The 16378-nt window shown below is 36.0% G+C and overlaps 1 protein-coding gene across 15 annotated transcripts in view; it reads left to right on the top strand.

Moving 5' to 3' along the window:
- Positions 1 to 16378, top strand: part of Ankhd1 (ankyrin repeat and KH domain containing 1) — a 124451-nt gene that overhangs the window by 66271 nt on the left and 41802 nt on the right. For 11 of the 15 annotated variants that reach the window (XR_007208663.1, XM_048331360.1, XM_048331359.1 and 8 more), the window contains one exon: positions 10364 to 11122. The exons of 3 other annotated variants lie outside the window; for them this stretch is intronic. Coding sequence is in view for 11 of the 12 variants with exons in the window: in XM_048331360.1 (XP_048187317.1) it covers positions 10364 to 11122 (759 nt within the window). In the remaining variant the exon portion in view is untranslated. Of the gene's footprint in view, positions 1 to 10363; positions 11123 to 11820; positions 12316 to 16378 lie in introns of those variants that run through there. One more of the 15 variants, XM_048331368.1, reaches the window with a different exon arrangement.

Here is a 16378-nt window from a genome sequence, read left to right as displayed (position 1 = left end):
ACATTGGAATATAGGAGGTGGACCTGCACAAAAACCCATCTGTATGTGAACATGAAGATTAACTATCTAAATATGTATAAATAAGATCCAAGTAACTTTTAAGACAAAGTGTATGCTAAAGGACTGAAGTTTATGAGCTTTGTTTTATTTTTCTGTTGTTTTTTTTTTACTTGAAGATCTTTACCTAATTTTGTCTTATAATATTGGAATTCTCTGCAAAAAAGAAAATAGATGATCTGTAGTATTTTTAATGCTTTATAAAGATTAGGGATATAAGACAGTGTTAAAGTACTTGGCTAGCAAGCATGAAGCCTTAGAGTTGATTCCAAATACAACTACCACCCAAACACACACAAAATTAGCATGCAAGAATTTATAACCTATTTCATTTAGTGTATGATAACTCTAGGCTGTTGAAATCACAATGAGATGATGTTAGCGTGAGTTAATATCTTTAATACTATGATTTAAGAAAAGTTGGTTAGCACAAAGAGTGGCAAATGGGAGTTTTTTTCAAATTATGCTAGTTAATGTAATGTGAAGTATTGAAGGGTTTTCACCCAGGATTACTTAATTTCTAAGTTATTAATTTCGGATATAGACTAAGTTTCTCTGACCTAACCTATTTCTAGCATTTTTTTCACTGGACACTCTATTCAGATATTTCCTGTGTATTTTTGTTAATTTGTTTGCTGCTTTTGTTTTTTGTGGTTTTGGGGGGAGAGTTGAGATGTTACATAGGCTTTGTGTGAATTTCTGGGCTAAAGTCATCAGTCTTGCAGCTTCTGGGACCATAGACATGTAGCAACATGCTTGATTTCTGCCTCTTTTAATTAATCTTAACTTTAGTTAAAAAGCAATTTAAACATGTATTTCCTAATAAATTTGAGAATCATAGCTAGCTCATAGCTTTTAGTAAAATATTTACAACTAAATGCCCCTGTTTTTGTCTTTTATTGGGCTAAACCCTATAGAAGACTGCAGAAGCATGGGCTGGATTAGAAATTGTTCAGAGAGGAAATAAAACATTTCAAACTTAAATTTAATATGCAAGTAAATGAAATTATTTTAGTACTGATTTTTTTTCTGTGTGTATGCTTTAACTCAAGGCCTGGGCGTCCTTCATCATTTTTGTTGAAGGTTGGCACTCTTATCATTTGAGCCCCAGCGCCACTTCCAACCTTTTCTGTTTATGTGTTACCAAGGAATTGAACCCAGGGCTTCATGCATGCTAAGCAAGCACTCTACCACTATGCACTCTACCACGTTCCCAACCCTCCTATTTTTTCTTGTTAGCTATTTTATAATAAGTATCTATGTTTCTTCACCTTGATGTTCACTATTTGCAAAAAAACAAACCATAAAACCTGCTAATGTTTTAAGGAATCCTTCATTTTACTGAATTAAGGGAAAGGGGAACCAACATTTGTATTGCACTGTCATAGTACATTATGTTATGAGATGATGTTTGTAAAAATCATACATATCATAGAACATATGTTACTATAAATAGTTGATGTAAAAGCACAAAAAGACTATTGGGATCAATATAAAAACCTATTTTTCTCCTTTAAGTGTTTTCTTATGTCTCTAGAAAATTTTCTTTGAGTGGTGAAATTGCTGTTTTACCTTTTTGTTTTTGTTTTTTCCTGATTCTGTGTTTGGTTTTATTCAGCATATGTGATTAAAGATGGATTGAGGGTTTTTGTTCTATAGCACTCTCTTTTATCTTCTAGCAATCATCATTCCAACTTATTCCGCTCTGCTTAACAAATGTTCTTATTCATATTCCCATTTCTATTAAAATCTGTTCCTTGTGCCTTTAAATCTTACTCATGTTTAATATATATGCTACTCAAATGTTCTTCTCTTATTTCCCACCATATATACATTTATATAGGCTCTTTCCATTTTGAGTCATATTCTCCTGAGTGAGGGAACTAATCTCATTGGTCTATTGTTGGTTTTCAAAGAGTCGAGGTCCTAGGTAACATCTAACACAGGTCTTAGAATTATCTTTATAAACAAAATACGAAACTAGCATTACTTAGCTATTATTAACTATAGTTATGAATATTCAGATGGGAAAATATATAACTAATATAATTACCTATGCCTGTTCATAACTAGTTTTATAAATAAATTTGATTGTAGACAATTTATTTTTTTATTTTTATTTTTTTTGCCAGTCCTGGGCCTTGGACTCAGGGCCTGAGCACTGTCCCTGGCTTCTTTTTGCTCAAGGCTAGCACTCTGCCACTTGAGTCACAGCGCCACTTCTGGCCATTTTCTGTATATGTGGTACTGGGAAATCGAACCCAGGGCTTCATGTATACAAGGCAAGCACTCTTGCCACTAGGCCATATCCCCAGCCCCGATTGTAGACAATTTATATCTAACTTATTTGTTAAAATTGGTTTCACATTCTAAAAGAAGATGTCTTGTTTTTTCAACCTTTTAAAGGTTGTGTAACTCAGGGCACTAATGGCTTATGCTTGTAGTCCTGGCTACTCAGGAGGGTAAGGTCTAAGAATTGAGGTTCCAAGCTAGCCCAATCAGGAAAGTTAATGAGACTCTTTATCTCCAGTTAACAGAAGTGGAGCTGTGACTCTAATGGTAGAGCACTGGCCTTGAGCACAAAAGCTCAGGGACAGTGTCCAGACCCTGAGTTCAAGCCCCAGGATGGCACAAAAACAAACAAAAAGTTATATAAAAATAAACTTACTTGCTATAAGGCATTTAAAATGAACTCAAGGGACTGGAAATGTAGCTCAGTGGTAGAGTGCTTGCCTGGCATACAGTATGCCCTAGACTGGATTCCAAATACCACAAATAAAATGTAAAATAAAATAAAATGATGTTAGTACAAATAAAGCACATCTTTAAGCCATGTTTCTCCAGTCTTCTATATAATATTTCATTGGATCTTTCTTCTGATTCCTTTTACTCCGGCTCACTTTTCTACTCTATTCAAATGTAGAGAGCTGAATTTATCACTAATTCCTAATCCCTTGTTATCATGGCTTCTCTCTTCCATTCTCTTATTATTTCTATTTTTCTTTCTATAGGTACTGATTCTAATGTGTCTGGTGCACATTCTTGGTTCTTTATAAGTTCTTAGAAAATGTTTTTAATCTTGTGTATTTTAAATTTACATAAATCATTTTATGCTGTGGATCCCATTTTGGTTTTTCCACTTCTCTAACTCAATACTTTTAAGTTCTATCATATGTCTTTCCTGGATGGTTTATATTTATAGCATTGTGTTTCACTCTGTATGTCTTCTGTTTTACCTCATCTTAGTGATTGATACCACACTGCTTTTTTTTTTCTTCTTTTTGTATGAGGACCTATAATTCCTTACTACAATCCTGTGATGAATTTATATTGTCCCCTTAGGAATCTGTGTGACAACTTCTTTAGGATATTAATTCCCTATTTAGACTGTAAGCTCCTCAAGGGCAGGCTTCATGTTGATCATCTTTGTATGATTATGGAATATGTTGTCTTGCTTGTACTAGGTGTTTATGTGTTTTATGAATAAACTAATGATGTCCAGCCTATGAATATAGATTACCCTGAAGGCAGAAAAAATATTAAGACCTCTAAAAAGACAAAGTTTTATAGCTGGGTGTTAAGGACTTGAAAGCCTGTAATCCAAGGTACTTGGGAGACAGAGATCTGGAGAATAGTCGTTCCAAACATGCCTGGGCATGAACTCTAGACCTCACTGTAGTAACTGAACATGGTGGCATATGCATCATGAAACTGAAATGAAGAGGGTCATAGTTCCAGGCCAAATTGGTCATCTCAGTCAATAGCTGGACTCTATGTCTTGTGCCTGTCATCCTAGCTATAAGAGGATTGTGGTAAACAATAGCCTGGATACACCTGTGAGACTATTTGAAAAACAACGAAGGCAGAAAGGGCTGAGGATTTGGCTTAAGGGATAGTACTTGTCTAGCAAGTGAAAGGCCCTGAGTTCAACCCTAGTTCCACCAAAAGAAAGAAGACATATTGTGCTTAAAGATCTTTCAAATCAAGAAGTTTTAGTGGCACATAGTTTGTTCTTGTAATCCTAGCTATGTGGGAGGCTGAGATTGGGAGGACAATAGTTCAAGGCAAGCCTGGACAGAAAGTTAACAAGACATTAATCTCAATAAATAAAAAGCTGGATATGGTATTGCTTGTCTGTATACCAGCTAAATGGGAAGTATAAATAGGAGGATCACACTCCATACCAAACTGGACAAAAACATCAAGACTATTAAAAAACTAAAAAAACCAAAATGGATAGAGTGGTCAATTTAGTAGAGCATTTCTACAACAAGCACAAATCCCTGAGTTAAAACCCCAGTACCAACCAACAAACAAACCAAATAGTAGTATATCAGAATGATAAAAAGAGATCAAATACAGACATATAGGGGCTGGGGATTTAGCTCAGCGGAAGAGCAACTGCCTGACAAGCACAAGGCCCCGAGTTCAGTCCTCAGCTCTGGGGGAAAAAAAAATCTATTAAAAAAACAACAGACATATAAAGTAAGAATTAAATTAACATGCTGTTTGTTAACCTGGAGTTGTTTACTGAAGTGGGTAACAGGAAATTCTCACATTTTTATAAAGAACCATTAAAATAATGTAGAAAAACAATGTAGTTATTTAAATGGAAAGTTGATTTGCAAATTTTAATAATTTTCTCTAGTCAGTTTTTCTTACGAATCATGCCTAGGTGACTTTACATTTGGCCAAATTTAGTAATGTGTTTTTACAAATAACTGCTTTTAGTTAAAGGAAAAAAGTTGAATGGATCTGTTATCATCACATACAAAATGGTCTATCTTTAGATACCCTTGGTTGAAATATTCTTTTTACTTTGGGAAATTTTTGGTAGAACTTCAGTTGAACTCAGGCCTCATACTCGGTAGCCTAGTACTTGCTAGCTCTTCCACTTACTGATGCATGCCTACAGCCCTTCCTCCTCACCTTTTTTGTCAGGTAGCTTTTTGTTTGGGGTGGCCTGGCACCCTGGTTCCTACCTATGGCTTCCCAGATAACTGAGGTGACAGGCATGAATCCGTATACCAATCTTCCTGCTTGAGATTGGGTATCACTTTTTTCCTGGCTAGCCTTAAACTATCATCCTCCTAATCTCCACCTCCCAAGTAACTAAAACTATAGGCATAAGCAACCATACCTGGCCTACTTAGGGAATTTCGAGACAAGTATTTATACATAAAGCAAAAAGGGGGGGGACTGTATAAATAAAGCATAGCTTACATTAAAACTCAAGAAACAACATACACTTGTTGTTTAGTTAACTTATTTTCTGGAGGCAATAGTGGAGTTTGAACTCATGACCCCCACACAAACTTCCTAGGCAGGCATCACTGAAGCCACACCTCTAGCCAGCAGATACCTGTATCAGAATACAAATTCTATTAGATAATACATATTATCTAATTATTTATTAGTGTTATTTTCAATTCTACTTTATCAACCTTGTCTTCTATCTAAGACCATGTTGGAAATGATGTTTAAAAATCCTTCTGGGGCTGGGAATATGGCCTAGTGGCAAGAGTGCTTGCCTCCCATATATGAAGCCCTGGGTTCGATTCCCCAGCACCACATATATAGAAAATGGCCAGAAATGGCGCTGTGGCTCAAGTGGCAGAGTGCTAGCCTTGAGCAGAAAAAGAAGCCAGCGACAGTGCTTGAGCCCTGAGTCCAAGGCCCAGGACTTGCAAAAAATAAAATCCTTCTGTTGGGTGATGTATGATAAGAGAAAGCAAGGAAACTGAAGAATAAGGCTTAAATTTGGTTAGATAAAAGTAAGGAGAAGGGCTGGGAATATGGCCTAGTGGCAAGAGTGCTTGCCTCATATACATGAGGCCCTGGGTTCGATTCCTCAGCACCACATATACAGAAAATGGCCAGAAGTGGCGCTGTGGCTCAAGTGGCAGAGTGCTAGCCTTGAGCAAAAAAGAAGCCAGGGACAGTGCTCAGGCCCTGAGTTCAAGGCCCAGGACTGGCCAAAAAAATAAATAGATGAAAGTAAGGAGAAAAAGAAGCGAAGTCTAGATCCATCTGTAGATATTGTTTCTTCCTTTGGTCATTATTGTTCTATTGCATCGTGTACTAATTGGTTTAGACTCAAAAACAATATGATTAAACTTAAATCTTAAGTAGTAAACTAAATATTTTGCAAGTATATGTCTGCTTTCCCTCATTGTCCATAAAATAACAAAGGTCATGGTTTTAAAAAATGTTATTGTAATTAAGGTGTTGTACAAAGGGGTTACCATTTCATAAGTCATTTAATGGGCACATTTCTTTTTTGGGGGACAATGTCACCTCTTTCTTTACTTTCCCCATCCCATCCCTGCCCACATTTTACACAGGTATATAGTATATACTGAATACCATGATTGCATTTGTTCATCCTTCTGCACACTCTTATTTGCCCCCCTAGAAGAAAAGAAAAACAAACAACACTACCACCACCACCACCAACAACAAAAAACACGTTTCCATTTCCTAGAATGAGTTTGTTTCAATAAGTAGTACTTTAAATGTTCAGAAAAGTTACACCTTTGTGTTCCTCCTCTAAGATTTACCTCAATAAAGGTCATGTTCGTACTCTCTCTAGATCCTAGTATCAACTGCATAATTTTTCTAGTTTTGTTGCTAGAGAAAAAGAGGCAAGGGGCTGAGGAAGTGGCTTAGTGATAGAGTGCTTGCCTAGCATGCATGAAGCCTTGGGTTAATTTCCTCAATACTACATAAACAGAAAAGGCCAGAAGTGGCGCTGTGGCTCAAGTGGTAGAGTACTAGCCTTGAGCAAAAGAATGATTTATTTTTATCAAACAGTGGGAGATGTCTGAAGAAGTTAGAACTCTTTTGGTGATGTGTAATACTTGAAACAGTCTACTGAAAATTTTTCCTGTCAAATGAAACTATGACACATTTGCTAGTAAACCAGTAGTTGGTGTCGCTGCAGCTTTTAGGAATTGCTAGTTGATAACTGTTTTCACCAACTTGGTTCTTGAAATGTTGTGGCTTATGGTAGTGCTTTGATGTATTTCTAGGCAATTCTAACTCTTTTTGTTATGAACACTTAACCATTGACTGGAGAACACTTAACCATTGATTGCTTGCTATGTATTACTTTCACTTTTTTACCCTTTTTTTTTTCTGGTCCTGGGCTTGACCTCAATGCCTGGGCACTGTCTCTGTGCTTCCTTTGTTCAAAGGTAGTGCTCTATCACTTGAGCCACAACAACACTTCTGGCTTTTCCTGAGGAGTTTATTGGAGATAGAGTCTCAAGGACTTTACTATCTTGGACCTTGATCCTCAAATCTCAGCCTCCTGAGAAGCTAGGATTAAAGGACACTAGTGCCCCGCTCTACTATCTTATGTTAATACTAAAAATGGTCTGGATTTACAATCTGTCAGTTACAGTTAAGTAAGTTATTATTTCTAACTTGTGCTTCAAGCTTCTTTTACATTATTATTTGTTAATAAGCTAGATAGTACATTCCTATCCATTACTGTCCTCAAAATTCTAGTCTTGTTTTGGACCATCTCACTGAAAAGATTTTAAATTTGTGAATGTCCAATTTGATCATAATTATCAATCTGGTTAAGGTTACACTTTAGCATAAAAATTATATAGCAGCTATACAAGGATACTTTGAAATTTATGCTGGGCATGTAGTATATACCTATAATCCCAGCACTTAGGCTGAGGCAGAAAATTGAGTCTAGCAAACTTTCTGCCTGGACTGGTCTTGAATCATAGTCCTTCAGGTCTCAGCTTCTTGAGTAGCTGGAACTATAGATGTGTGTCTCCTTCTGTTGTCAAGCTGGCTTTGTAATTTAGAACACTTTAGCACCTTATGAATAAGTTTTTTTCTCTTTGTACTTGAGATTCATTTTAATACAGTGGATATTTTTTCAGTTCATAGCTGGGCTTGGTATTGAATACTTGTAACCTTGGTACTCAGTAGCTTGGAGCTGGAAGATCCTGGGTTTAACTGGCCTTAAGTGGCCTGGGCTATACATACTCTGTCTTATCTATAACCCTCTCCTACAAAATATCTATCTATAGCACTCAAATATGTTACATTCTTTTCCTTTCTTAAACAGCTTTACTTTTTAAGTTATAAAGTTAAATCATTTTTTTAGTTTAGTCATTCTAAGTGTGTGATGTGCAATGAATTATAGTAAATTTGACACTTCTGAAACCATTACCATCATTCGTCTACTTGTTTTGTTTGTTTGTTTCTTTGTGTTTTATCAGTCTTGGGGCTTGAATTCAGAGCCTGGGCATAGTCCAAGAGCATTTTCACTCAAGGCTCGTGCTCTGCCACTTGGAGCCACAGTGCCACTTCCTGTTTTCTGGGGGTTAATTGTAGATAAGAGTCTCACAGACTTTCCCACCCCTGCTGGCTTTGAACTGTGATCATCAGATCTCAGCCTCCTGAGTACATTCGTCTAGTTTTAGAAGCCTTCTCTGACTCTGAAAAGTTATCTCATATCTGTTTGGTATTTCACTTTGTTCCAGTGCTGTAATCCCAGGCAACTACTCTTTTCTGTCTGCATAGTGTCTTTTCTCTGTAAAATTAACATAAATGACTTGTACAAGTCTTATAGTAATATTTTGTAGCTGGCTTTTTGAGTGCATCCATTATAGTCAGCAGTTTATTCTTTTATGTTGTTGAATAATCCTAATACCTTCTAAATAAAACCAAGAACTGAATCTACATCAGAGTTACACCAAAAGGTGTATTTTTTTCATTATATGTGATGATTCACATCTATAATCCCAGCTACTCAGTAAGCCGAAATCAAGTTTGTGGTTTAAGGCCAGACTGAGGGAATAAAAAGACCCATCTCAATAAGCCAGTTATGGTTAGTTATGTAGGAAAACATACATTGTTAGGAAGATCTTGTTCTGAGGCAGACCCCAGGTTAAAAAGAGAGAGAGAGAGACTCTATCCAAAAAGTTGAAGAAAAAATGTCCATAAGTGTTACTCAAGTGGTAGAGCATCTGCCTAATAAACACAAGACCTTGAGTTCAAACTCTAGAACTACAAACCCTCTGTCCTCAAAAGAAAGTAGCAGTATATTTCCCGCATTTCATAGCTAGATATTGGGACTATTAATATTGGTACCTGTTTTTCAGCTTTTTTTTATGAGACAATAACTTAAGTACGTTAATGTCTTAAAATAACATATCCTTTGATATTAATATACAGTGTCAGTATGAGTTATCCTATATAGAATTCTTGGTTTCCTTGTAATAACTCAGGGTTTTTCTGACAGTTTCATTTAAGCTCAGGATAACTATTGGGTTATAAGTTTAATATACTGTTTAGGTATTAAAGGTTTAAGAACATATTTAATGGAGAATTTCCCAAAGATATGCTGGAGGGCTGGGTGTATGGTTCAAGTGATAGAGTACCTTCCTAGCATGCATGAGGCCCTGTGTTCAAACCCTAGTACTCCCAAAAAATAAGAAGAGGAGGAGAAAACAAAAAGACATCTTGAGATAACTGATTTCATATATTCTTTGATATAAGAAAAGAAATATCAGGCTAGGAATGTGGCCTAGTGGTAGAGTGCTTGCCTGGCATGCAGGAAGCCTTGGGTTCGATTCCTCAGTACCACCTACACAGAAAAGCCAGAAGTGGTGCTGTGGCTCTAGTGGTTGAATGCTAGTTTTGAGCAAAAGAAGCCAGGCACAGTGCTCAGGCCCTGAGTTCAAGCCCCAGGACTGCCCCCCTCCCCCCCAAAAAAGAAATGTTTCAGCAACTTGTCATTTTTCCCTACTTTTACTAAGTTTGGGCTCTTGTAGTAACCTTTCTCGCATAGCTATCGCTAAAAGAATTGTTTGAAAGGAACAGTTAAGCAAACATTAATATTGCAGTTTCCTCAGCATTAGTTTGATTATACTTTATGATGCTCCAACCTGACCAAGAACAGTTTGAAATTCTTTTCCTTTTCTCTTTGCCTGTCTTAATCTCTAAATTCCTTTTATCCTAAAGAGTAGATTTTTAAAAATACACTTTGAATTGGTAGCATCTGAGTTCGTGCTCTGTGAAATGGTTGAAATACTATAGAACTTAATCTACCTAACTGGTGTGACTGCACATTCTACAGCATTATTCATAGAAGTTTGGGGAGGGCAAGCCACATGTGGGGTGGGTGGGAGGTGTTATTTTTTTTCCTTTGGGATTTTTTTTTCTTGCTTTGTTCTGTTTTGTTTTTCTTCTCTTTTTCTTCTCTTCCTTCCTTCCTTTCTTTTTTTACTTTATTTTTTTAGCATGGCACTTTTTCAAACATTTTTCATGTGCTTAGGTACATCCAAGCAGAAGTCCAGTTCCCTGCAGGTAGCAGATCAGGACCTACTGCCACCTTTTCACCCATACCAGCCTTTGGAGTGCATAGTAGAGGAGACTGAAGGAAAGCTGAATGAACTGGGACAAAGAATTAGTGCTATTGAAAAAGCACAGCTTAAGTCATTGGAGTTAATTCAAGGTGAACCTCTGAACAAAGATAAGATAGAAGAACTTAAAAAGAACAGAGAAGAGCAAGTCCAGAAGAAGAAGAAAATACTGAAAGAACTACAGAAAGTGGAAAGGCAGTTGCAGATGAAAACACAGCAGCAATTTACCAAAGAATACTTGGAAACCAAAGGTCAGAAAGACACAGTGTCTCTACATCAGCAGTGCTCTCATAGAGGAGTCTTCCCAGAAGGGGAAGGAGATAGTAGTCTCCCAGAGGATCACTTTTCAGAATTACCTCAGGTTGACACAATCCTATTTAAAAGTAATGATGTTGATGATGAGCAACAGACTCCACCATCGGCAGAACAAATTGATTTTGTCCCGATCCAGCCTTTATCACCTCCACAGTGTAACTTTTCCAGAGACTTAGGTGCTAATGGGACAAATTCTCTTGAACTTCAGAAAGTATCAGGTAATCAGCATATTGTAGGACAGCCTCAGATTGCTATTACTGGACATGATCAGGGGCTATTAGTTCAAGAACCAGATGGACTAATGGTTGCAACTCCAGCCCAGACGCTTACCGACACTCTTGATGACCTGATAGCAGGTGGGTTAAAAAAAATGTCTGAAGTCATTTCTCTTTAATCTGTGTGTTCAACCTCTTTAAGTGCCCCTCCAAAAACACAGACATTGATTTTACTTTTTCATTTGAGAACTATCTTTGTACTCACTTCTTTGAATTCATTTCTTGAGATATTTTGGAAATGAATTTAACTTAACAGCACTAACATAAAAGTATATTATTGCTCTCTATTCTTTTTGGCCCCATTTCAAAGGCAAAACAATAATAAAGTTGCTGGAACCCTTTATTTCAGATGATTGGTATGAAAGCCATCCTGGGTTATATCTGGGGCCAGAGCTCTCAGGATAGAATTTCTATATAGGTATTTTAGAGGTATTCATATAAGATTATGGGTTAAATTGTCCTCCTGGAGATTTTCATGTTTGGAAATCATATTTTTAAATCATACTGCTTTTTTATTAGACCAACTTAATTATTTATAATTAAATGGGATGAGAGAAAATTCCATTTCATAGTGTTTGTAGTTAGAAGATTAAAATAGATTTAAACTATTTACATTTGATGATTTGAAGATGGGAATTTTTCATTCTTTTGATGAACACACACACACACGACCTGATAATCTTAAAGTATATGTTTTTTTGTTTATTGTTGTGTGGAAAATTACAACTAGATATGAAATGAGGTGCACAAGTTTACTTTCCCTTTCATTGTCCTTGCAGCAGTGGGAATACAATGCAATTAATCATTTACCTTCCTAAAGATGGCTGGTGAATGTATCACCTCCATGAGAGCCCAATTCAGAAATGCAGCCAGAATGGCTGTTGACAGTGGATGAAGACCAAGAACTAAGATGTAGCTGGATTGATATTCAAAGGCAGGCCAGTCCTCTGTCTCTTGATTGCAACATTTTTTTCTTTACTGTTGTCTGTTTCCTCTTGTCATATTTCCCCCTCCCCCAATTATGCTATCCCAGTTTCCTTTCTTCTTTTGTGATTCTTTAGTCTTCCTAATCTTTATGGAAACTTTTAAAATGTGAAATAAGGTTACTTAAAGCAGGAATTTTTTTGGGCATGTGAATGACTTCCGTTGGTTATAAATGTGCTATTGTCTTGAGGCTCAACTGAAATGTAAGAGGTATCATTGGGCAGAGGATAAATGTTTTCATTTTCTTAAAATAAATAAATATTCTGGGAAATGTTTTAAAAGAGTTAGGCTCTTGGTATTTTGAATTATTATATTTTTTCACTTATGGCCACTAAGTCAATTAATGTGTATCTTTAGTATGAAAGTTGTTAACGTTTTGAATGAACTCATGTAATTTATTTATAGTTCTGATTTATAATATGGATAAAGGGCTGGGGATATGGCCTAGTGGCAAGAGAGCGTGCCTCGTATAATCTGAATAAAGACAAATATTAGAGTATGAGGTATGATTATGAGTAATGATTAAACTAATGACCTGAGAATACCATTTTTAAAACTCAGGGTTCAATAACTAGAATGACAGTGTTCATAATTAAGTGTTCAATTTGAGTTATGAAACCCATCTTATTGGCCAATACAGTTGCAAGCCCTCTCCCCCTTTTAATAAAGAATATAACAACTACTGTAAAATGACTGTGTTAACTTTATGGCAGTTTTTACAGATGGTTTTCGAAGGAAAAGTCTTTTGCTAAATTATTTGCTAAATGTAAATGCTCTTTTACAAAGATCATGTAAAACTTTAAAAATTAGATTCGAAAACATCTTTTAATTATAAAAATGTTAATATAAATTAGAAAGTTAATTTTAGACATTTACTGACTATATTTTATGATATTCCCTTTTAAGTTATATAAGTTCAAAATTGTTTTCATGTAAGAATTTCCACTTTGTGTAGGTTATCTGTTTTGAAATAATGGCAACATTTTTATTTTGTTTGCAGAAGATGATGACCTTTATTTAAAATTTAAAACTATTTTCTTTACAAGCTTAAGTTTCAATTCACTTCTTTAATTGAAAGTGAAAGAAGTTGAAGGTAAAGAAATTAAAAGAACCAGTATCAGTAGGACTGTAGAGCAGGCCACATACATAATTAATTTTATTTGGATTAAATTTAATTCTTATCCTTCATATTTAGTATCATACAAGTTTGACTTTAGAAAATAGCTATGTATAACAGGAATATATTTTACTCTTTAGGTATAGGAACTCTTTTTCCTTTTTTGCTATTCTACTGTCAAAATATTTCTCATAGCTAGGCACAATGACTCATTTCTATAATCCCAGCTACTCAGGAAGTGGAGATTGGAAGGATCAAAATTTGAAGCCAGCCCAGGCAAAAATTTAATGAGACTTCATTTTAAACAATAACTGAGCATGATGGTACAGCGTTGTTTACACAGCTGTGTTAGGAGGATCACAATCCAGGCCAACCCTGGCAAATAAGACATCATACCCTAACTCAAAAAACACTAAAGCTAGTACTAGTAGGGCAATGGCAGCTAAAGCTTGGAAACACAGGAGGCTAAGACCTAGATGATCACAGTTTGAAATCAGCCTGGGCATAAAAGTCTGTGAGGCTTCATCTCCAAAATAACCTGCAAAAAGGCAGGTGGGCGGGATGTGTGACTCAAGTGGTAGAGACTGGCCATGAGCAAGTAAGAGGCCACTGAGTACAAGCCCTAGTCATGGAAGAACAAAAAAGTCATTAATGTTGTGACTTGATTGGCAGATTGACTGAACCTTTTAGCATGTAATCTTATATGTGACATGATTGAAATAGTCCTAGACAGAATATTTAAACTTTTGATTGGGAACATATTTCCTCCTTTTGTGAAATTGTTGGGTTTTTAGCAGTTATCTTGATAGTAAGTGATTCTCAAAAAATTCAAATAATAGCCAAGCACTGGTGGCTCACGCCTGTAATCCTAGCTACTCAGGAAAATCTGTGAGACTCTTACCTCTAACCACTAGAAAACTGGAAGTAGTAGCACTGTGACTCCTAGTAGTAGAACACTAGTCATGAGCCCAAAGCTCAGAGACAATGCCCAGGCCCTGAGTTCAAGCCCCACAACTGACCCTCCCCCCCAAAAAAATAAAATAAAAGGAAGAGGGCTGGGAATGTGGCTTAGCAGTAGAGTGCTTGCCTAGCATGCATGAAACCTTGGGTTCGATTCCTCAGCACCACATAAACAGAAAAGGCTGAAAGTGGTCCTGTGGCTCAAGTGGTAGAATGCTAACCTTGAACAAAAAGAAGCCAGGGATAGTGCTCAGGCCCTGAGTTCAAGCCCCACGACTGGCAAAAAAAAAAAAAAAAAAAAGGGAAGATTTGATGTGCATGTAAGTTTTAATAGTCATGTGACTACTGTATTGTTGTTTGTCGACACCTTAATGTACTCGCTCATAAACTTGAATTTCACTGTAAGGAACCAGTAATAGTGTAGTTTTTTTTGGTTTTGGATGGTTGTGGGACTTGAACTCTGGGCCTGGGTGCTGTCCCTGAGCTCTTCAGCTCAAGGCTAGGGCTCTACCACTTGAGCGACAGTGCCACTTCCGGTTTTCTGAGTGCTTTATTAGAGATAAGAGTCTCATGACTTTCCTGGACTGGACTGCCTTTGAACCTCGATCCTCAGATCTCAGCCTCCTGACCTAAGATTACAAGTGTGAGCCACTGGTGTCCAGCCATAAAATAGAGATTTTTGTTGTTGTTGTTGTTGTTAATTGTGGGCTTGAACTCAGGGCCTGAGCACTGAACCTCTTTGTGCTCAAGGCTAGCACTCTTATCACTTGAGCCACAGCACCCCTTCCAAAAGTGTAGTGTTAAGAGGAAAAATTATCTGCTGGGGCTGGCTTTGAATCTGTCTTCAGATACCAGCTTCCTGAATAGCTAGATTACAGATGAGCTACGAATACCTGGCTCAAATGGGAGTTTTTAGTGTATAGCCTAAGGAATTAGGCTTCTGGAAATAAATTGGCAACCACTTTGATTTCAGAAGAAATTAGATCCAAAGTCTAGCCTCACTGTTCAATTTCTTGGTATTTCTTATAAAGAATTAAGAGTTGTCTCCTCATTCATAGGACCATTGTTTATTAAAAATCCAACATACATTGTATAATAGTCATTAAAATATAAGTATCATTCAGATAAATAAAGCAAAGCACATATAAGTATCATGAAGTTAAATAAAGAAAGCCAAAAGAAAATAGGTACATATAGCCAGTCATGGTAGCTCAATGCCTGTAATCCTAGCTACTCAGGAGGCTGAGATCTGAGGATCACAGTTTGAGGCTAACCTAGGCAGGAAAGTCTGTGAGACTCTTATCTCCAATTAACCAGCAAAAAGCTGGAAATAGAGCTGTGGCTTAAGTGATAGAGTGTGTACGTGCGCGCACGCACACACACACACACAAAGTAATTAGAATATCTTGTTTTTGAGAGGATTTACAGTAAAATATATTTAAATAATAATTCCTCTAATGAGTGTCACCATTTAATTTTTAGGTTTTTATGAAATGGAACTGTTCAATAGCTGCTTTCCATATAACATTATAAGAACTTTATTTCTTAAAACCTCACAGGATATTTTATTTACCTGATATCCATGATATTTTTATAATATTTATTATCTTCTAGACTACCTACAAAGCTACTTTTTTTCTACTTCACAAAAAGTTAAAGGCCAAAACATACCATATTAGAATAGTATATAAATTTAACCTGAATTATATTTTGTTCTTTGTAGAAATCTACTTTTGTTACTTTCAGATACATTTAGAGATATAAACTATTTTAGAATTCATGAAAATGTTATAATCCTTGTGTAGTGTTTTATAATACAACTTTCTTTGCATATGTACTTTTTAAATCTCTTACTTTCTCATAACTTTTCATTTGTAACCAATCTTATTAAAGTCACTTTCTGTGGAATGGTTTTGATTGTCATTATTACCAGTAGAAAAATGTTCCTAGGATAATATAGTACAAAAATGTACAGTACATGGTGCTATAACAATACATTTTTTAGTAATGTGTTAAGTAGAAGTCTTTTAAGTCAACTTTCATAGTGTTACATTGTGGCTAACCAACTCTAAACATCTGTCTTACAATATCTGCTTTTCATTAAAAAGTCATAATACAAATAAATACAATAATGATAGAAATGTAGTTCTTTACTATGATATATGGTAATTATAAGACCAACTACTGTTAAAGTCTTATCAGTAAGGTTTTCTCTATCAATCGAGTGTGTTATTTTTAAGTTGTTTTCTAAATATATCAGTTATTTTGATATGTAA

This window comes from Perognathus longimembris, chromosome 22, assembly GCF_023159225.1.
Source record: "Perognathus longimembris pacificus isolate PPM17 chromosome 22, ASM2315922v1, whole genome shotgun sequence".
NCBI classification, from domain to species: Eukaryota; Metazoa; Chordata; class Mammalia; order Rodentia; family Heteromyidae; genus Perognathus; species Perognathus longimembris.
This window is presented reverse-complemented; position numbering and strand designations above follow the sequence as displayed.